Genomic DNA, 23,451 nt, shown 5'->3' on the forward strand with positions numbered 1-23,451 from the left:
CTGGGCAACGCCGGGTAAACCCCCCCCCCCCCATCCATCTGCTAGTTTAGACTTATGGGATTGTGTCTTATAGGGATCTATTGAAAGTTCAGCAGTGAGATATCTGTTCACATTACATTTAAACTTCTGCAGGTTATTACAGTCAGAGAAGCAGGAAACGGAGAGAACTTCAGAATCTTGCAGTTTGAGAGAAGAAATTATTAGAATAGAAAGCTTTCTGATATCTAGTGACCCCAACAAATGATAGATTAGGATTTTGTTTATTTATTCGGGTTATGTCGAAGGAGCAGCACGAGTTTAACTTGTTTATCAGAGCACATTCCATTAAAATACTTGTAAAATAGGCGCAAGGATGCAGCATGGTGCCGATGGGATAAAGATTAGAGACTCTTTTTTGGACTTTGTCTAAGAGTGATGAATGAACCAGACTAGGTGTGGCAACAATATTCTATGAATGGGCGAATGGTGGCTTTGTAAAGATATAGGGCACTCTAACGTGTGAGTAATATAAAGATGCATGGGCTTTGTAGGAATATAGGATACTCTCAACTTTGAATAATTTTCTAACTTTAAAGAGGAAGCCTGCCTTCTTTGCAGCAGCTTTGGTAAGCTTTGCTTCCTACAGCTTTCTGAGGCTTGTGCCATTTGTACAGTGACGGAAGCATTTAAGATTTTAGCTTATTGGGAGATATAATCAAAGGCTTCAAAGAGAAGAGAAACTGAAAACTTGACGATCACAAAGTCAATTGAAATTCACCAACTGACGAAGCCGTAAATATGAAAACTGTTAAAAGTATGCAAGCTGAAATTTAAAAAAAAAAAAAAAAAACTCAAATTTGTGTAGTGTAAACGGCAGTTGCACCTTTTGCAAAAAAATGTGATTTAATAAGTAGTTTAAAAAAAAAATTATTTTGTATCTTTTTGAAATTATTTAATAGTTTCAGAAGAGATCAAATTACAATGATTTTTAATTTTTAGTTCGTTATATACGTACTAATTTCACAAAAAATATGATTTTCTTAGTAAAAAGAAAAGATTGTTTTTCTAATTGAAATTTATGTAAAATTTGAAGCTTGGATTTCTTTTTCATCTATCACGCTTATATTACTATTGTAACATCTCACTCTTATTTAAATTAATAATACAATTTAGTAATTTGAGATGCTCTATAGATAGTAAAGATAACTCCAAACACAGGTCTTTGCCTATTAAACTGTCCATGATAAATAATATATGGTGTTAATCATTTGTAATCTTATTCTCCTATTCTTCCTATATATATATAAACCTACCATTCCTGTCCACAAATAATATTTACACATCCTTCCTTGTAGTGTCTTCTTGGAAAGATGGAAAGCACCACCACGGCCAACTTCGAACTACACATGGAATCTATATTAATTCTTTCAATCTATTTACACACAAAAAAGATCATCAGAAAAATTGACAAAATGAAAACGGTCTAATCAAACGGAAGCTCTATGTTGTCTTTAACAATGTTTGCTTAAATACATGTATCTTCTATTTATATAAAAGCGAAAATGTGTGTATGTATGTTTGTATGTGTGTTTGTGTGCCCGCTAAAAACTTTCGACAGACAGAACAAAAATGAACAAATTTGGTATCATATTGAAGCTCCATCCTTCGCCTGAAAAATATTGAAAAATTGGCCAAAAACGTTCATTTTTTTCACCCCGAAATCGACAATTTTCTACAGGGGGAGGGGGATGTCAACAAAAACTGTCTTATGACGACGACCGGTTCTACGCATGCATCAGATGACGTCATGACCTGATTTAACTGACTAAATTTCATGTACGTCGTGTTAGCTCAGTTGATTAGGGCGTTGGGTCATTATCTAAACGTTTTGGGGTCGAATCGTGGTGTGAGATGTCTTTTTTTTTTTTTTTTTCGATTTTTTGAATTTAAATATTGAACCAGTGTTATTTAAGCAATTTTTCACGTAACGTTCATTTTTCTGTTTTTTTTTTTTTACTTTGCTTATTCTTAGGTTTTCATTAACACCCCCGACCGACCACACACACCCAAAAACACCCGGGTACCCACCGATTTTTAAATTATAATATCGAAGCAGGCTTATTTCAGCCATTTTCACGTATTCTTCTTTTTTTAACATTTGTTTTTCTGTTTTCTTCTTTGTTTTTTTGATTTTTACATTTAACATCGTCCGTTTGCCTTACGTTAGTTTTTTTGTGTTTTGATGTTTTCTTTTTTTACTTTGCTTATTCTTACGTTTTCATTAATAACCACATACACCTCCAAACACTCGGCCAACGCCGGATACCCCCGCTAGTCTATCGGCGGAAATGTCCGAAAGCAATCAGCTTTGATCAATGTGGAAGTATTTTCCTTATATCAAACAATTGCTATTCAAATTGGACAAGGGGGAGCTCCCCCCCCCCCAAAAAAAAACATCTTGGGGAAACAAAAATAAAAAAGCTTTCCGCAGTAAATGAAATACTATCCCGCAGTCAAAGTTGACCTCATTAAGTTATTAAAACGTGCACCTACCAAATCTAAGTAATTAAATAAATTCAAACGTGTTTCCGTTAGCATCTTACGGTGGGTCAATGGTTAAAGTCGCACACTTTTTTTTTTCACACTTTAATTTCCAACTTCGCATCAAGGGTTCGGGTTCGGGTTCGATCCTCATACTCACCTCCCAAAACTTTTTTATTTTACCCCCCCCCCCCCTCAGAGTTTTGATTTACCCAAAGCCACACACACCTCCAAGCACCCGGGCAACGCCGGGTACCCCTCGCTAGTCTATTATATAAAGGGCAAGTGTTTGCGTGTGCTTGTATGTCTGCTATAAACTTTTTTCATGCGCATCATACATGCACCAATGTGGCATCGTTAGAAAGATCGATTTCTTGAACAAGAAATATTGAAAAATTGGAAAAAAAATTGTCTATTTTGTGCATAAATATCGTTTTCTTTGAAGGTGGGTGCCAGATAAAAACCTTGCTTTCGCTGCAATTTGCAAACCACACATGCGCTAATTGTCATTATTTTCTTCTTGTTTTAAATTGTAAAATTTGCGATGCTAAAACATCTACGTAATCGTGGGTACATTGGTAAAAGCGTTTGGTTACTAACTTCAGTTATGTGAGTTTGCGCCCGACATTTTTTTTTTTTTTTTCTTACAAAAGTTTTCTTTCGGTTCCACTTCTGGTTGACGTCACCGGAGCCCCACTATTTTTTTTTTTTTTTTTTTTTTTTTTTTTTTTTAAATGACTGGGCAATCAACAATTACGTGATTATCAGCCACTTCCTGTTCCAATGATGAATTATTTAGATATAGGGCCCCAGGTTAGATTCCCGATTAGCTTTTCAATTCAATTTATTTAGCAAAAAAACAAAAAAAAAAATATACTTTAATTGCCATGTAGAAAAAGGGTGGTAGAAATGTATACAGAAAAGGAAACAGTAACTCAATACCTATTCAGATTCACCTTGAATTATTGTCATGTTTGTGGATTTAAAACATCACTTGAAACCCTGTTCCAAGGTACAGAGATCCTGATTGAGAAAGCATCCCTCATTCGGTTCAATCCAAATCAGCAGTGAAAAAGTTTCATGTAGTGTCCACATAGTCCTCTTTCTGCTGCGGGAGGTACTGGTGTATATCAGAATGCCCATTAAGGAGCTTGTAGGCCAAAATCAGACGACCAAATAATCATTAGCACTCAAGGCATAAAATTAGATATGGAAAAGAGGTCTGGATACTGTACTCTAGCAGTGGTCTGATGAGGTAGACCTAAAGAGGGAGAAATATGGTAATCTCCAAAAATACTGTTAGGGCTTACAACATGGCCGCCAGAAGAGTCACGTGATCCGGTTGATCCAAAACATGAATCGCCGTATTACGAAACCGGAAAACGCAAATTTAAAGCAAACTTTGACAAACAAGCATAATAATTAAGTACAAAAACAGTTTTTCAATATCATAATAATAAATAATTTATTTAGAACGGTCATTTAATTTTTTGTTGAGAAACAATCACAGTTTGTTTGTTTTTTAAAACAGTGTTTATAAAAAATATTTTATTCAGAGTTTTTCATAAAAATGGTATTTAAAACAAGGTGTTCATTTTTTTAAGATGTAATGTTATAAAAATATGATGTAAAAAAAAAACAGTTTATATTTAAACGAACGTGCGTAGACATTTTGTAAACATTGTTTTTAAAAAATAAAAAATAATACTTCTATTATGTTTTAAACGACTGTAATAGTTTATTTTGGAAGTATATTTCATAAAGAAAATTGACAACCCACTTTAAAAACAGAAATTACGAGTTTTATATATTTTATTCGCAGTTTTTTGTTGGGGGTGTCAAAAATTCCGCCTAAAATTCTGATACACCTAGTCGACCACTTGTTTGTTCTGAATAAAATACTTTTTATAAACACTGTTTTAACTAAAAACAACCTAAGATTGTTTCTCAAAGTTTGCCTATTTTTATAACAACATTATATCAACAAAAAATTAAATACAAACAAATTGTGATTGTTTGTCAAAGTTTGCCTTCAAGGCTGCGTTTTCCATTTGCACGATTCATGTTTTGGATCAACCGGATCACGTGACTCTTCTGGCGGCCATGTTGTAAGCCCTAACGGTATTTTTGGAGATTACCAGAAATATTTTAGGAATGAGTTTGCAGAAAGAACATCGTATAAGAAATAGTGCTCCTTACTCTATTATCAGCCTGAATGCAGTTGTTAAGATGGCCTGGAGGATGAGTCGACCAGAAGTGCCAGGATATTTTGACTCGTCCACTACCTTGAGCAGAGCAATGTAAACATTGAAAGTAAGAACCCACTGTAATATGGCAACATTTAATTCTTATAAGCCAGATTTTGTTTTGTCAACCATATCACTTTTTCCAATCCTGTAGGGGGAGCTGCAGCAATTGCTTTGTAGATGAATTTTCCAGAATTAACAGTGAAGTGTAATCACTTAACCTATTAAATCCTGACAGTACATAAACGTGTTATAACATATTATAGTTAATAGCAGAAAAAAAAGTATATATATATATTGTAAAATGCTTTTTTGTTTTCTCTTTTGCAGGCAATGGAAGATGGGCATGGCCGATATGGGCCCGAATGTGACTGGTGGTCGTTAGGTGTTTGTATGTATGAAATGCTTTACGGTGAAACCCCTTTCTATGCTGAGTCATTAGTTGAAACTTATGGGAAGATCATGAATCATCATGTAAGTTTTTTGTTTTATTTTTTATTTCTAATATTTATTTAAAATCCATAAAACAATCAGACATGAAATTTTCTATTCTTTTATTTAGATAACTAGCTGTCCCAACCCGGTTCTGCCCACTAATGTTTTTACTTGCAATTTTAAAGTATGTCTTTTTTTTATGTAAGTCACTTGAAGTAAGGAACTAATCATAATGATAAAAGGGGAAAGGAAGGTATAACCATTCAAGATAAACCAAGTTTGAAAGAGACCCCTGCACCACCACCACCACTACTAGTGTTCAATCTGTTGGACTCCAGACTAGCCAAAAATAAGCCCTCCAAGAGCCAAATTAGAAAAGGAAGAGTTACAAGGCTGGCTGACAAAAAGATGCCTTCAAAGCACTGCTAAAATTACCCCCCCCCGACACACACACACACACACACACACACACACACACACACACACACACTTGTAGAAAAATAAGTATTTAAGAAATAAATTAAATCTGGAATTAGCATCTAATAATTTTAAAGTTTCAATTTGAAAAAAAAAAAATGCTGACTAGTTTTCTGGCCTGTATTCTTACATAACATTAAAAATCGTGTCTATTTCTTGATAACATTAAAAACAAAAAAAAACTTAAAAAATGATAGTAAAACTGTTAATGTGTAACATAGTCGTTACGCTCAGAACCACGCTTGTCACGGTTCAAACATTCTCTTGGACCTCCACGGCGTCCGGCACCATTGAAAAAAAAGCAAACAAGCAAAAAAAAAATTCATGTGCTCTATTACAAACTAGCCTTGGTGCCTGGCATTGCACGGGTGTTTGGAGGTGTGTGTTGAGCAAAAAAAAAAAAAAGTGGTATTAGGTAGGCAAGCTCGAACACGTGACGTGAAGGCGGAAAAAAAGTGAAGGAAAATCTGACGTCGTACCACTACTCCATGACGTGACCGGAAATCTAAAGCGTTCAAATTTAACATAATAAAAAAAAAGATGACTTGCAGAAGTTGTGTTGCTTTTAAACTTCCCATGAAAGAAAATTAGACACAAGGTCATTTTTGATGTAAGGAAAAACCAGCTCCCCCAAAAGGGGGCACTCTGGCAGTATCCAAATAAATAGTAATTGTCTCAGTATGAAGATTTTCCTCTACATTGACTGAATACCAATTACAGAACAGATACTACTTTGCCCGAAGGCCAGGTGTTTGCATTCATATAGTTTCGCTTTATTTATACGAAAAAGACTAACAAACACTGGAGATGATCGCATGGTGGGAATTTTGTTTAACTCGATCAAAAAAAAAACGGAAAGAAAAGATGTCCGTTTGCAAATGTGAGATATTACGATCTGGGAAGTATATGAAAACATTCTTATGGAATCTTACTGACGCAAGAAGCCCGATTTGAAAAGCCTTTCGTGGACGTACATAAACGCTCACGCTCATTTTGCCCTTTATATAATAGATTATACGAGCTTAAAGGATAAGCAAAAGAGGAAATTGAATTTCCATAAAATATTCCATAAAATTTAGTTTATAGTCATACTTTCTCATTTTCATTTATGCTCCCTGTTAGGCATGATCTCAAATAGTAGCCTTTATGTTCCAAGTCGCAGTGTGCCTTGTTTGGGATGAAAGAGTTAAAAAAATTTTTTTTTTTTTTTTTAAAATGAATCTTCTATAATATAAATCTCAACTCTCTGTTTAAATGTATGCATGTATGTTTGTATGTCTGCCTAAAATTTTTGACAGAACCGACTGATTTTGACAAGATCAGTATCATTTTGAAGCTCAGCCCTTCGGACGACAAATTTGGAAAAATTGGCTAAAAACATTAATTCCGTCACCCTCAACTGGACACTTTTCTACAAGGAGGGGTCGCTTTTTTCGCCAATATTTTCGAAAGTCATCCCTTTTTGATTGACTAGCCTTAATTTAAACCTCCGTCTCTTCTGGTTTGGCGATGGGTGCAACAGCAAAGACGTCACTTTTTAATGTTTTTTTTTTCCTCCTTTGTGGTATGGGTTTGAGCCTGTCTGTCTACTACCACTTTTTGCTTAGCACACACCTCCAAACATCCGGGCATCGCTGGGCACCCAGGCCAGGAAATAAAGTAAAAATTATATTTTATCCCCTCCTCCGATATCAGGTTATAGCTTTACACTTTTTTTTTACTTTGATGAAATAGTTATTTATACAATTATTTTTTTTCTTTTTATCTAAGTGGACTGAAAACTTTTTACTATTTTATTATTGAAGCCCAATTTATAAAGATCAAACCTATGTAGAGTTATTTCCAGCCCAGATGTCAATACTATTGATAACGTCTAAAACAGATGACTAACCCCCCACCACCAGAAGAAATTAATCAACCATCACTGATAAGCATTTAAAACTATGTACTGACCCAATTTCTTCATGTTCTTGACCATTTCAACATTTTATTTTAAAGAAAAAACATTAAAAAAATAAACAAATAAAATATAAGAAACAGCCTTTCCAATATATATATATATATATATATATATTTTTTTTTTGTGTATGTTATTCAGTGTTATAAGTTTTCCAATGAAAATGACTCCATTTTTATTTTTAATGTTATCAAAAATAAATTTTCTCAAAGTTTATCTATTTTTTGTTTTTTGTAATAGTGACCTTCGTTTGCATTCCATCAATATTACTAAATATAGTCATTGCAAATGTTTTAACTACAAGTTCCAGATTAAAAAAAAATTTTTTTTTTTTTTTTACAACTACACATTCCATCGCTGTTTAAATCAAAATTCTCTGTTAGTTTGAAATCACTTTATGGTTTATTGTTAGTCTTGATGACGATTTTGATTGCTTGTTTAACTTTTCTTTTATCAATAAAATTAATTATTATTGATACAAAATGGAATATATTTTATTTATATATATATATATATATATATATATATATATACTAGCAAAAGTACCCGTCGTTGACTGGGTTCAAAAACAGCCTACAGAAAATGGACTCTGATTTATGAAAGTATGATAGGTTATGAAAAGGAAGGGTTGTAAATTTGGGTTGAATTTGGGGGTATCAAAACCAAAGCAAAATATGATGAAAGTAAAAATAAAATAGATAAACCCCATAATTTATTATACCATACCTGTTCACACTGAAACACTTATCACAATATTCTGTGGATCTATATTAAAAAACCTTGTTAAACTTTGTGACATATTTCCATTCTATGGAGGTCAGGTGCAAACGAACACCCCATAATTTTATTATACCATATTTCTTCAAACTGAAACATAATTATCAAAGTATACTTATGCAGATAGATATGAAAAGTCTTTATTAAAGTTTGTACCTATTTCCATCCTATGGAGGTCAAGCACGAATGCAAGCCCCACAATTTTATTATACCATTCCTATTTAAGTTAAAGCATACTTATCAAAGTATTCATACAGAGAACAGATCAGATACAGTCTTGCCTTTTGATCTTACCTTTTTATATACTTCCAACACAACACCTACACCATCGTTCAAAGCCACTCATGCTGTTTTACCTTGTAGATCACTGATTGTTCACAGCATCCAGAACTATTTGGGATATCTAAATAGAGTATTGTTGCCACATCTGGGCAAGAGCTACTAGAAAGATCTTATCCTGCCTTGACAGAGTTCAAAATAGACTTTGTAGCCTAGTAGGGGATGCCCTTTTCTCTTCCTTGCAACCTCTTTCTCACAGAAGAGACATTGTGAGCCTGTCTTTGCTTGAGCGTTATTTTCATAGCAAGTGCTTGTCTGAACACCAATCTATCCCCGCCCCTTGCCAAACATTCAAAAGAAACGCTCGTCTAGCTGAAAACTTAATAATTTCCCTCACTCTTTCTCTGTGCCTAAACCTAAATGCAGATTCCATGAACAAAACTTTCTTAGAACTGCACACCTGTGGAACTCTGATTGCCTGTTTTCCAGCTGACTACAATATGGTCATCTTCAAGTCCAATGTAAACAAGTTCTTGATGAGCCGTTCCCCTTAAGTAATCCAATTTATCAAATTTACACTTCTAACGATTACTATGATATTATCCCTTTAATTACTGTGTACTCTTTAACCCTTATCCTTGAGTGGCCTATGGGCCTTGATAAATGGTGATTCCTTTGTAAAAAAAAAAAAAAAAATCTCAAAGATATTTAAAAATTGAGACATTTTGTTATCTCTCAGCTTAGTCAACCATGGTAGTATATAGACACAGTAGCCTAGAAAGAAAATGGCCACTGAGTTTTAAGTAAAAATTGAAACTGAAAGAATCCCTTCATCATCGCATGTATACCCTCTGTAAGGGTAGTTGTGTGTGTAATTGTGAGGTAAATGTTGCACAATCCCTATCCACACCTCTTTTGAATTGGCGCTGTTTGGGTCCAACGGCAAGTAGAAGTCCAGGATGACTGGAAATAATGCTGAGATAAGCAAAGAGCACACAGCACCTGGAATTCCCACAATGGTTACCCGTTTTAGTACTTACCAGGTTCAATGTTGCTTAACTTCGGTGATCTAATGGGAACTGGTGTGTCTGTATGATTATGCCATATCCCTTACTGCACATATTATAAATTAGCAATACCTGTCGACCATAAAACGCTTGGGATAATTACAAATTTCAAGGTAATCCTACTAAAATAGTCGTATTTTAAAAACCAAAGCACTTTAAGTCCTTAAAATACCACCATTTTGTTAATAAATAAATATCCTTTTATGTGCTTTAATAAATAATCTACATCATGTTTGAAGACTTTTTTTTAGGAAAGTAATGATAAAAATGTTAATGATTTGAAACAGCCATTTTGTGTAAGATTTTTTTTTTTTACTTTTGTTTGTCTTTAAAATAAAACTTCAATATGTGTTTTGAACATTTTTAAAAAAGTATTTTTCACACCATAACTAATAAGTAAATTAATTTTTATTATTTCTATGCGTTAAAAGGGTAATTCTATGTTATTTTCTTGTTTGGTACCAGCAATTTTTAATTAGTCTCTTACCCAAAATATTAATCCACTTTCCAGCAGAGCAGAACAGCACCATATTCAGTGCTAAGTTGTCATTTCTGTGGTCTAATATGCAAATCTAAAAGTGATTTGACAAAGCATTTTTGAGAATACGAACAATTGAGATTTAAAAGGGGTAGTTAGAATCTTAAAATCTCTATGTTGAAATGTCTGAAATAGTGAGTCTGACATCTGGTAAGATGCTCCACCCTCAGCTAGATCAAAACGATAGCATTAAAAAAAAGACAGAAGTTAAAATGCAAGCACACTTACAAGAAGGAAAATGTTTGTGTCACGTATGTGAATGTTTATGTAGTACTGAAACTGGATTGAAGAGTCACCTAACACTGTTGCACAGCAGTTATGTGAAAAGATGGTAAATTTCTTGTCAAAAAGAATCAATAGCGCGCGCACACACACACACACACACACACACACACACACACACACACACACACACACACACACACAATGCCATTATTTTAAAAATATTACATAAAAAAAAATGCTGCTTTTATGGTTCACACACTGGAAGGCATTTGAGACAGTTGTCCTTAACTTGATGGATTATTTCATGTTGAATGGCAGTAATTGCTATTATTAAATGTACAAATGCGTTAAATCATTTTTGCCGCACCCTTTGGATATTGTGTCTTATGTACTTGTTTATGCCCTGTTATTAAACATTTACTGACACATGCCCTACATTCACTTGTTATGCCACACACACACACACACACATAAGTGTTGGGGCGATTAATTGGAATCAAGAATCGAAAAATCTGAGCTTTTAGGGGTATTGGAACCTGAAAAATTAGTTCCTTTTTTTTTTTTTTTTTTTTTTTTTTTCCAATGCCGAAAACGATTCCGTTAATTGTTTATTTTTTTTTTTTTGTTTTATTTTATTTAAAACTTAATTTTCCATTGCTAAAGATAAAATGATGAATAGTTATTGATTTTGAAGGGCCGGGAAAATTAAAATCTATAGATTGCTCCAAAACTGTTTTATGTTTGCGAAAGTGTATATGCATATATTACTTTTTTTTTTTTATGGTAATTTGAAAAGAAAAGAAAAAAAACAAACTACAACTTTAAAAAAAAAAAATCGGAATTCGGAATTGGAGGAGAGGGGATCACTAACACACACGTACACAAAATAATTGTTATTCTTAAAGAAAATTTCTTGTCTGTTCCTTTTTACTTGTCTCCCCATGAGGGCAAAGTTAAACACGAGCTTGTTTTTAAGAGTAAGGGGAAAATAGAGCTCTACAAAAGAGAGACTTTGGATTGGAACAAAAAAAATTACCTCGATCTAGAAGGATTTCTCTTTCACAGATTGAGAATAGAATAAATTAAATACAGCATCAAAACACTTTACATTATTTATACGACTACTTGCATGAGAGACAACGTGACTACCAAGAATATTACAATTACCAATTATGTCTAACGGAACTCTAGCACAATATACAAAAATTCAAATATACCAATCTCTTGTCTGCACTCTTCTCCTATACTGATGTGAAACCTGTTCAGTACAAGTTTATGATCTGCGCAGATTGGAAGTTTTTAATCACCAATCTCTATGACGCATCCTTCGGGTTTGCTGGCACTAATTCGTCCCAAGAACCACCATCTGTTCACACTGCCGGATACTATGCCTCAAACAGACCTTTTTGTGAGGTATTTGGTCCCACTCTGCACCGGCAACCAGATGACCTCATCCAAGGCATAATCAATCCAAGCCATTCCAGGGTTGGAAAAAATGGTGTGGTGGTCAGCTGGAAACCTGGCTCAACATAGTGATCTGATCCTGTGTTCTTGCCTCTAAGTGTTACATAGAGTTATCATTGAGGGGCACCATTTACGTTTGGTGTATAACATAAAAGGATTCCGTGTGTGTATGATTGTCTCTTGTGTGTTTGATTATCATAAAGGGAATCGTGTGTGTGACATGTATTTTCAGAACCTACCTCTGCTTCTTCGATGTTGGACCATCTGGAAATTTCTCATCCTGGAGGGAGACTTGATACCTGTTTTTGGATGAAGATTCAATCACTCCAAGACAAGGAATTAGTTTTATAGTTTTTTATTTCACTTTCTCCAGAGGTCCTGCAGGAGGTGGAAGTGAAATCGGCCTGTGTGGGTTCTTCTTCTACACACGTCAGCGTTTACTCACCTCTCTCTCTCTCTCTCAATCCATTTTGTAACATAAGGAGTGCATCGCTGGAACCGTGATATCAAATGCAGCTCCAAACCGTCATGCTTGGACGGCATCTATACGAGATGCAAATAATTCAGTTGGAAGAACTGGCTCAACTGACGCAACAACAAAACATTACACAAAGTCATCAGTCTATGCAAGTGTAGTCTTCAACTTTGCCGTTGTCATATTCTAATTTTATTTATTTATTTATTTTTTTGAGAATATGATATGCTAGTCCATTTCATGTTCAGGATAGGTAGCTAGAATTTTCTATGATTCTTTATAAATTAAATACAAACTTCCAGTTCACTTACTTTGCCACAAATGCAGTGTTAGAAACAAGATCAATTTGTTGGTGAGGGGAAATCCAGCTGTACAAAAAGAGGCGCTAGAAGAAAAAAAAAAAAAAAATAATAATTTGCCTCAATCTAGAAAGACTTATTTTTCACTGACCAAAGAACAAAAATGACTACGTGTGTGAGTTCCTCATAGGTTCCGAAACAACTGAGCCTATCTTTTGCAAATTTCAAACAAAGGTAATTTACATGTCTGGCAGTGTTCTTAGATATGTTTTGTACAGAAATTCATCCAATATGTATAAAAGAAAATCAAAATAATTTGATTTTAAGGTCTTTATTCTCTTATAGATAAAAAAGAATTTTTACTTGGGAATATTTTATGTTACACCGGTATAACCTTGGCCAGTGTAGCGTAAAGTACTCCTCTATGAAAAATTCTTTTTTTTTATCTATAAGAGAAGAAATTTTTAAGGGAGTCAAACCCAAGTATCAGATCGGAATGAATTTCATGAATGACATTAACATCATTAATTTTTAATTTTTCTTTGCGAATTTAGTCCATCGGGCAAATTATTCTTTGTAATATATAATAATTAATAGAGGATTGATTCTATAATAATACATACGCAATCTGTATAAATTAAAATATCATATTTAAACGTATTGTATGACTGAGCAACACCCAACGTCCAGCTAGTTTGCTTATATGATGCAAAATTTATTTATGCAAAATACAAGGTTCAATTTAAAAACTAATCTTAAACATAATTTATTTTATTTATTTATTTATTTTTGGACTATTACCTTCATCTTCTTGTTATTTCACGATGTTTCAACACATTATTCCTCTGGCACCTGTTAGGTGGTCAGAGGACTAATTGACCGAAATGTGAAACAACAACTAGAAGATGAGGATAATAATAGTCCAAAAATAATTAAATAAAATACAAATTACTCATCTCAATAGGAATTCCAATATTAATTCAATAATATAATCTTAAACAGTTAAAGAACATAAAATGATATTTTGAAAACTAATGAAATGATTTTTTTTTTTTTCATAGGGTATTCCATGTTATAAACCACGCAGACACACAAACATATATTTATATATAACTACTTTGTTTACTCACATAAATTAATATACAAAATTATAAATTTATGCGTAAACTTTAAGTATTTACTTCAACAGTGCTCAATACATAGGTAGAGCTAGTTAGTAAGTTATAAAATATATATGGCGATTAAGCTACACTGAATATTCCATGTTTCATCCACTAGGATTCTTCAGGCTTATGCTTAAGCCAGAAAAATCCTAGAGTGGATGAAATGCGGAATATTCGGTGTAGCTTAATCAACATATATATTTTATAACTTATATATATATTAATGATGAGATGATTCCAATATTTTTCCTGATTTTGTATTTCCGATTCTTTATAAATCTCTGAATATTTAACCATAGATTTGTTATTTTTCCTGATTACCATAGAAACACATGTTAACTGTACAGATATATTCGCAAACGTGAAAACACACTTGTGAGGATGATGCATACGTTTTAGTTTTACAGGTAGATTAAAATCAATAGATATTCATTATTTGATTATTACTACCAACAGCAGAAGATTTCGTTCTAAACAAAATCAAATCAAAATCAAAGAAAGACAGTTAAAAGAATCATTTTTGGCATTGGAAAATAAGAACAAATTTTTCCGATACCGATTAATCGTCCCAATAATGATATATATATATGTGTGTGTGTGTGTGACACAATCACAGATCACCAAAGTTAAACAATGATGAACCTGGCCAGTACCAGATGGGTAACCATTTGGGAAGGCTAGGCATTGTATATACTGCACAGTTGTAGAAATTTACAGATTGGTATCTTTTTTTTTTTTTTTTTTCTTTTCTTTTACACAGGAGTCACCACTTAGCAAGGCCCGGTAGCCACTCGAGGATAAGAGTTAATGAGTGTACAGTAGTCAATGGGACAATATAGTAATCGTTAGGAGTGTAAATTTGGTAAATTGGATTACTTAAGAGGAACAGCTCATCAAGAACTTGTTTACATTGGACTTGAAGACGATTATATTGTAGTCAGCTAGAAAGCAGAGAAATGGAACAGATTTCCACAGGCGTGCAGTTCTAAAAAAGAAACTTTGTTCATGGGATTTACGTTTAGGTTTAGGCACAGATAAAGAGTGGGGGGAAATTACTGATAGTGTTTTCAGCTAGATAAGTGTTTTTCGTGAAAGTTTGGTGAAGGGGGACCACAAATTGGAGCTCAGTAACAATACAAAAGAGATAGGCTTGCAACTTCTCTTCTGTGGGGAAGAGGTTGTAGGGAAGAGAAAAGAGCATTAATTCACTGGAGAGTTGCATTCCCAGTCTTCATTAATGTTCCGAAACTAAGTAAAAAAAAACAAAAAAACTCCATCCTTTTTTTTATACCCCCCCCCACCTTTAACTTGACTCACTCTATTACTACCCAATAAATTTATAACTGTTTCCCTTTCATTTTATTACTCTTAATAATTATAAATCTATTACTTTATAATTATAAATCTATAATTTTTTCCCTATTATTATATATAAAAAAATCTTTATATTAATTTTACGGGTGCATCTTAAATAGGACACATCTTGACTATATCTGCTCCCTACCACTGCCACCACTACCGAGATTTGTAGACACTTTGACCCATTTATGACTTTGGTGACTTGCAAAAGCAGTCACCTATTTTCCCTTCCAACGCCTTTTATGACACGCTGAAACTATGCACTTCAGTTATCTTATCCTTTTCTATCTTCTCTTCTTATCTTGTCATATTTTCCCCTTTTTTCCTTTTTTATTTTATACCTTTTAACAAACAACTTCTTCTTGACATCTTCAATCTCATTTCTTTCCTTCTCTTTTTTAATTTTAATTCTAATTTTAATTTAATTCATTCCCTCCTCCATCACTTTTCCTCCTTTCTTTCTCTCTCTCCCATCCCTTTCCCCTCCCTCTCCCCTCTCTATCCATTACTCAAGCTCTTGTTTTTTTTTATATCCATATGTAATCAAAAATCTTTTTCTCATAATTTTTTTTGGTTAAAATTGTCTGATGACATGGGCTGGATAGTTTATTTATCCCGTCTATAGAAACAATCTTGTAATAGTTTAAGGAAATACTCTTGAGGTTGAAATAAAAACATGTATAATTTCTCTTTGTCTGTCTGTCTAATCAACTTTTTCTTAGAAACTAGTGGGATGATTTAGCTGAAATTTTGTATGTGTCTTTGTTATAAGATATAGCAAACTAAGTATTATGGTGTCCATTTGAGGCCCGGTTAATGATTAATAGGGATTAGTATTTAATGCAAAAATGAGTGCAAATTTAACCATATTCAACCATCAGTTTGGCATATAGCACTCATACTAAGTTGGCAGGTTATCTTGTTCCTGTTTTAAGAGTAAAAAAAACTCTAGAGTTTGTGTGTGTGTATATATATATATGTTTGTATGTGTGTGTTTGTATCTAAAGTCCTCCATAGTGTTTCACTGTATCACAGCTCGTCAGTGCAGCTACACTAGCAACTACTTCCAGCTAGGATTGAAATTCGATCGCCTAGGATAGGGTCGGCACTTCTAATCGTTACGCTATTTGGCTGCTTCTGAGATGAGTATGTGAAATTACAATGATTAAACATTGTCCAAACGACTGAGCTCTCTTTATTTACACTAACAGCATTGCATTATATGCTAGTGGCAGTTTATTTCACTCTCCAATATGCTCCAGATAGGGAACATTTATAGTCACCCATGGACAAACTGTTCCACTGTATCACAGTTCTTTAGTGCGGCTAGCCTAGCAAGTACCTTGCATTAGAAAAATATCAGTCCCAGGGTAAATAAAATAAATTTTTTGAATAAAAGTTTAGCATGAGTTTTATGTCCCCTTATGAAGATTTAAATCAAGATATAAACCTTATGTCTAGAATCTTTATTCCAGTGTTGACCAAAATCCAGAAACATCTGAAATTTCAGTTTTAAGTTTATGGGATCTTAAGAAGATATTCAGAGTATTTTTCTAGTTGGCTTCTCATGATTGTGGATTGAATTCAATGAATATTTTATATATTTGAGTTTTCCATTGAGAGATTGTGTCCATATTATGTTCCGTAAAATTTCTTAAAAATTTTCTGATATTTGGAGAATTTTTATGAATTGGTATCTAATTACATACTTCCACAGGAATTGGAGATATTTGAATTTTGATAAACTGTTTCCATTTCTGTTTTACCCCTATTTACAAGCAAAGTAAAATAAATATAGCCCACATTTGGATTCCTTATGCTTAGCAGCTGTGTTCCATAATTAATATGATTGATTAATTTATGAGTGAATGTTGTTTATATAAATATATAAACATGCTAACATACCTAACTATATAAATGTACACAAAGGAGAAAAAACATTCATTTTGAAAATTTAGAATGTTGCGCTTTTATATTTCTGTTAATGTCAAAATTAAAAAGGAAAACTGGGATTAAATGGAGACATTTATAGAGAAGAATATAAAATGCACACAAGTCTTGTGAGCAGATTTATGTTCAGCCTAAAAATCAAATCAAATTTATTTGGAATAAAAATAGCAAAGTGCAACAAGTCATTTAAATGATTAGTTAGAAGGTGTTTCATTACGGGACAAAAATTAATATATCCACCCTCCGTCAAACTACTTCCCTACCCCCTCCATTTCATAAAATCAAAAGTAAAACGCTTAAACTTTTCTGCCATGTCAAATGATTAACCATTGGCTTGTCAAAATTATGCTTTGAGGGTATGTTAGAAGGCAAAAGAAGCAAGGAAGGTCAAGGAGGAGGTGGAGAGAAAAAGCCTTTGATTGGACATCTTTCAACAGTTAGGCTTCCATCAACCAACTTGCCCTGGATGGGAAGGAATGGTGAAAAATAAGTCACGTGTGTTTGCAATCCGCACAAAGTGGAAGATGCGATTCATAATGATGATATAGGATGTGTAGATCGATATATTGTCTGAATGTTTTTTTCAGGATTCAAATTTGAGACATTTTATTCAAATATATCAATTTCAAGGTTGTAAGGGTTTTATGAAACATTAAAAAAACAAACAAAAAACAATGTTTTTTTATATATTATTCAATTGAAATGAGTATTATTTTGTATTATTTATTGTGGACTATTATCCTCATCTTTCTTAGATGTTGTGAAAGATGAGGATAATAGTCCTCAATAAATAAATTAATAAATGTTTTTTATGTTTAATATTTTATTTTTATATTTCAAGTGGTCCTCTGCTCTTCATCACAAAAATATGGCAAAATAAAAATGGAAGACAGGAAAAAACTGGAAATTTGTTTTTTTTTCATAAACCCCTCATAACCTTGAAATTATTATTCTAGACACATACTTGGATATCTTAATATTATTTAAATATATCATAGTTTCATTGAATCTGATCCATAGACATTAGAAAATAATTAAGCAAGATTTCCTGAATTTCAATTTCTTAAGAACTCTTAAGCTTAAGACCTAAACTATAGACAGTTGTTTAGAATCCAGATCATGTAATGGATTTTGATGAGTAATCGAATAAGAATTGTAGACACAAGGTTTGATAACATTATTTATTTTAATCTTTGTATGACCATAAAAGTGGTGCAGAACTGTTCTTTTCTGTTTCAAATAAAACAATTTCATTGTTCTGATATGTTTTGTCTTTGGCGTTTGAGTTTTCTCTCTTCCATTACTTCAAATCAAATTTATTGGCATAAAAATAGGAAAATGCTAAAAGTCGTTTAAATGGTCAGTTAGAAGATGTGTACATCCATATATTGTTTAAATGTATTGTTAAAGTCGACTTTTATTTTGAATATGATAGTTTGTAACCACCTTGGGTAGGCTCTTCCACAAAGCGGGAATGTTCTAAGAAAGTAAAATCGAATATGGTATATGCAAAATATCTTTACAATTCTGGCTGATGTTTTAAAGCAGAAATACATCCTCAATGCATCCGCTACATCAGGGGTGAGAAAATATTTATTAAGCTAGCTGATGGGTCTATAACTAAAATGATTTTTTCCAAGTTTTAGATTCCTCCAGAATCAGCAAAGAAAAAAGGGGGGGGGATTATATGGCCGTTTTTAGTTCAATAATGCATCCAGAAAATGTCTTATTAGCAGAACTACCCAACATTGCCTGGGGTGAAAATGTAGCATATTTCTGTTTAAATCTCTCTCTCGACAATTCCTATACACAAAAACTCTTTTATATAATAGATTCTTTTAGGAATGAGTCGGCATTTTCTTTCAAAATTAGTACATAGAATGGCTGAAAATGCTGACCTGATCCCTTGATGAAATCTGGCTCAGTGGACTCTCAAAACATGAAAAATTTTTTTTTTTTTTATTTCAAATATTTATCTAGGCCAACACCAATTGAAAAAAAGAAAAATCAATTTGGGGGTGTCTGTTTTGTAGTTTTTTACTTTTAGCTGGACATACAGTCATTGACACAGATAACTATCACTATTTATCAAAGTCTAAAAGCCATTCAAAGATGATGGTTAATGAGTTTGTCAGTTGAACAGTGAGACAAAACGATAATGATTGATAACAATGGTTCAAATAGGGCAGAATTTGATCATTCAAGAAAACACTTCAACAAGAATTTGTTTACATGTGATTTGAAAATAGCTATGTTGTAATCAGCTGAGAAGCAGCCCCCATGGCATTGTATTCCGTAGAATAATTAAGTAATTTTAGAAAATAAACTTTGCTCATCAAAAACTATATTTAGGTTTACATTACGCAAGGAGAAAGGGAAATCGTTGATGACTTTTTGTTGTGAATGTTTTATTGCAGAGGAAGAGGAGAACCATAGATTGGAGCCCGGTTTAGCACCAGCCATGAAAATAATGAGCAGAGAAAGACTACGAACAACTCCCCTTTGAGAAAAGTGGCTGTTGCCAAAAGGGTATATGTGTAACAACATGGGCTCTCCTCTGATCGAGGATGCAACAAACGTCACGCTAATCAAAAGCAGGACGGCAGACGTTTCCCCAACTAATGAAGAATTTATTTTCTTTACAGAATCGATTTGAATTCCCTGATGATAATGAAGTGACACCTGAAGCAAAAGATCTCATGCGGAGACTTATCTGTAGCGCCGATGAACGCTTTGGCAAAAGAGGATTGGAAGATTTCAAATGTCATCCCTGGTTTAAAGGCATTGAATGGGACAATATTAGGGATGGTGAGTATATTAATAGTTTTAATGCAAAACTCTTTCTCTCTCTCTCTCTCTCATATATATATATATATATATATATATATATATATATATATATACATAAGCATTTATATGTCACTTAAAAAAAAACAGAAATATATATTGCCCTTCTTTGATATTGATCATTCTTGTGTGAACCTCATTAGCAATTCATTGGTTATTTCACCCCTAGAAAATAATAACCTGGAATTATTTATATATATATATATATATATTTTCTACTTATTGACTTATATATATATATTATATATATTGCAACAAATTAGCCACAAGGCCATTCAAAAGTGTGAAGATAATGAGTGTCATTAGTCATTCTTCGTCAGAAATCATAAATGTTCATCCTACTCTTAACTAGAATCCTCTCAGTCACCACAATACCACATTTACACTAGGGAGGCACCTTACTGGAGTTAACCCTAAATTCATTGGGAATTCTAATTATTTTCATGAATATATTTCATTAATATAGAATGAGGAGTCGGGCAGAACAAAAAAAACAAAAAAAAAACATTTGTCAGTAGGATCCTCCCAACACTTTCTGAATAATATAGTACCCACTGCTTTTTGGTTTATTCAGCACCGAAAAACAAGCAGGTGGTTCTCTAAATGGGAGTAGGATCTAACTGTGAGATAAAAGATAAGAAAATGGGAATAAAGTTTAAGAATGAGTGGTGCCTTAATAAGATAAATATAAATCTTGGGCAAATGGGTATCTTGGAGGATTTCTATTACTGGAGGGGTGGGTGGGGAAGTTAATAAATCCACTCAACTATCTAAGAAGCTAAACTTATCTAAAGGGTTGGAGTTTGATGGGACTGCGGCAGCAAACGCACACTTGTATTTGATTCCTTTTTGTACACACAAGCTCACTACTTGTATCCTCCATGTTTTTTTTTTTTTTTTTTTCCACGTGATCAAGGAATGTAATCTTTTTTATTAAATAACCCTTATCCTCAAGTGGCCTTTGAGCCTTGATAAGTGGTGACCCCCATCCCCTGTAAAAAAGAAAACAAAAATCTTCAAATACGCCAAACATTCATACTTTTATGATGATTATAATTATAATTGTTTTCATTTTCTTTTTCTTTGTTTTCTTTCATTTTTTAAAATTATATTAATTATTTCTTTTTAGTAAAAGCTCAGTATATTCCTGAAGTCAGTAGTCCAACAGATACCTCAAATTTTGATGTTGATGAAAACGATTTTCGTCACACAGTAAGTTATAACTATGAAAAATTTGTTTCCTTTGTTTATATTAGGATTTTTACTACTAGTCTTGTTGTCTGAAGTTGTACAAGTTCAGTATGTTTGTTGGAGCACGCTCTGTGAAAATACTTGTAAAACAAGCATAGGTGGCAAAACACTGTGCATGAACGGATGATGGCTTTACGGAGATATAAAATGCTAACATGTGTGAGACCTAGTGATGGGACGATTTTCATATTTTTCTTGATTTTGATACTATTATTAATTCTGTTCTATATTACTGATTCCAATACAATGACCGATTCTGAATGTTTCTAAATCTTTAATTATTTAGCTACAGTTTTTTTTTTTTAATGTTTTGCTTTTGAATTTTTGAATTACCTTAAAAACCGATGTAATATGTGCATATATTCTCGCAAGTGTAAAAATACACTTGTGGGGGGTTGATCTACAGATTTTAATTCTACTCTTAGTTTAAAATTCGATATTGGTACTAGCATTGGTAAATTAAGATTTAAAAAAAAAAATAATCGTTTTGTGATTCAGAAAATAGGCACAAATTTTTTTGATTCTGATATCTCCAAAAGTTCTGCTGTTTTTTTTTTGTTGTTTTTTTTACCGATTCCAATTAATCTCGTCCCAACACTAGTGAGAACTTTTTTTTAGCCTGGTGGAGAGCCCAACTTTTTGGCTACAAGCTTGGCTGTTTCTTCTATGTATTCCAATTCATGGTGGCTGTGAATTTTAGGCCAAGAAGTTTAAATGCCTGGTTCTTAGGAAGGATGGTATTAGCCATGCCAATGAGTGTTTGGAAAGGTTTCTTAGAATTAAAAAAAATCTTTATATCATTTGGATTCTTCAGACTATTGTTTTCATGTTGAATGTCATTTTCACAATGTTTCGGTTAATGTAAACTTTGACTCTCTTCAGATCTATCTTGTCGAACTTGGTAAGCTTTCTGTTCAAGTCTGGAATCTGCACAGAATTTCGAATAGAACCCTTTATTTAACTAATCAGGGTAGCATGTTCTTGTTCAATTAACTATGACTGGATAGAAGTCCTAAGTAATTCACCCACAATAAGGATTGAAACTTCAACCTTCAGAAGAATGTCCCTTTTACAACTGAATTTTTGCCAAGTATTATGACCACTGTGCCACAGGTCCATGAAAATTGCACTCAAAATGAGAAACATAGTGCAAAGAATCAAATTATATGAATAACCAATACTCATCTTAAAAAATCCAGAAACAATGAAATCTTGTTTTACTTTTGAGCAGTGTGTGTATTTATCTATATATCTATAAAAGTGAACGTGTCTGTGTGTGTGTCTGTACATTTCCCTATGCAATAACTCTGTCAATTCTAAGTCTACAGACTCAAAATTTGATATACAGGGTACTGAGATTTGGGAAAATTTTTGTAATCCGTTTTCAGCCAGAAATTTGGCTGCTAAGGGGTCAAAGTTCAATGATTTGACCTTTGAGAACTCTACCAAACTCCTCCGCCAATTTTGGGTCTAAACACTTGAAATTTTAGATATAGGTTCCTTGGACAGGGATCTAAATTAATAACTTGATTTGAGCCCCAAACAATGTTAAGGGGTCATAATAGGGGTCAAAGTTTTAAAAATTGACCGCTTTTTTTTTTTTTTTTCTCAACATACACCTCCAAACTCCTGGGCAACGCCGGGCTGAAATGCTAGTAATGTGTTTGTATGTATACGGCTGTAAATGTACATTTTGTTTTTAACATTTACTTATTTACTTTCGTAAATGTGTGGAGGAATTATTAGAATCAGTTAGTGTTGATGAAAGATAAGGAAAAATATTAATTCTTTTGTCTATCCATAGCCAAATGCTGGGATTTCATAAGTGTTTATAAATATACCTAATACCCATTTTTTTGTGTGTGTCATTAATGTTTGTTTTTATTTTTCAGGACTCTCAGGCTCCTGCAGGACATGGTGCCTTCAGAGGGCACCACTTGCCTTTTATTGGATTTACATTTACCGAAAGCCAGTAAGTATATTAATTTGTATATCATTAGAAGTGTCAACACATTTCCTCTTCATTTATATCTATCATAATGAAAAGTGAGCATTTCTTATATAATTACTCTGAATAATTTTTAAATACCTAGACACTAGTGTTTCATCCCTTCGGGAATCA

At 33.1% G+C, this 23,451-nt stretch overlaps 1 protein-coding gene across 8 annotated transcripts in view; it reads left to right on the forward strand.

Annotated features, from left to right (window-relative positions):
* LOC145268301 (serine/threonine-protein kinase MRCK alpha-like) overlaps nt 1-23,451 on the forward strand; it is a 350,826-nt gene that overhangs the window by 111,120 nt on the left and 216,255 nt on the right. For all 8 annotated transcript variants that reach the window (XM_080123725.1, XM_080123727.1, XM_080123729.1 and 5 more), the window contains exons 7-10: nt 5,097-5,240; nt 19,877-20,039; nt 21,208-21,290; nt 23,222-23,301. In XM_080123725.1, the coding sequence (XP_079979851.1) occupies nt 5,097-5,240; nt 19,877-20,039; nt 21,208-21,290; nt 23,222-23,301 (470 nt within the window). The remainder of the gene's footprint in view (nt 1-5,096; nt 5,241-19,876; nt 20,040-21,207; nt 21,291-23,221; nt 23,302-23,451) is intronic.

This window comes from Euprymna scolopes, chromosome 43 (assembly GCF_053919585.1).
Source record: "Euprymna scolopes isolate OS-2025 chromosome 43, ASM5391958v1, whole genome shotgun sequence".
NCBI classification, from domain to species: domain Eukaryota; kingdom Metazoa; phylum Mollusca; class Cephalopoda; order Sepiida; family Sepiolidae; genus Euprymna; species Euprymna scolopes.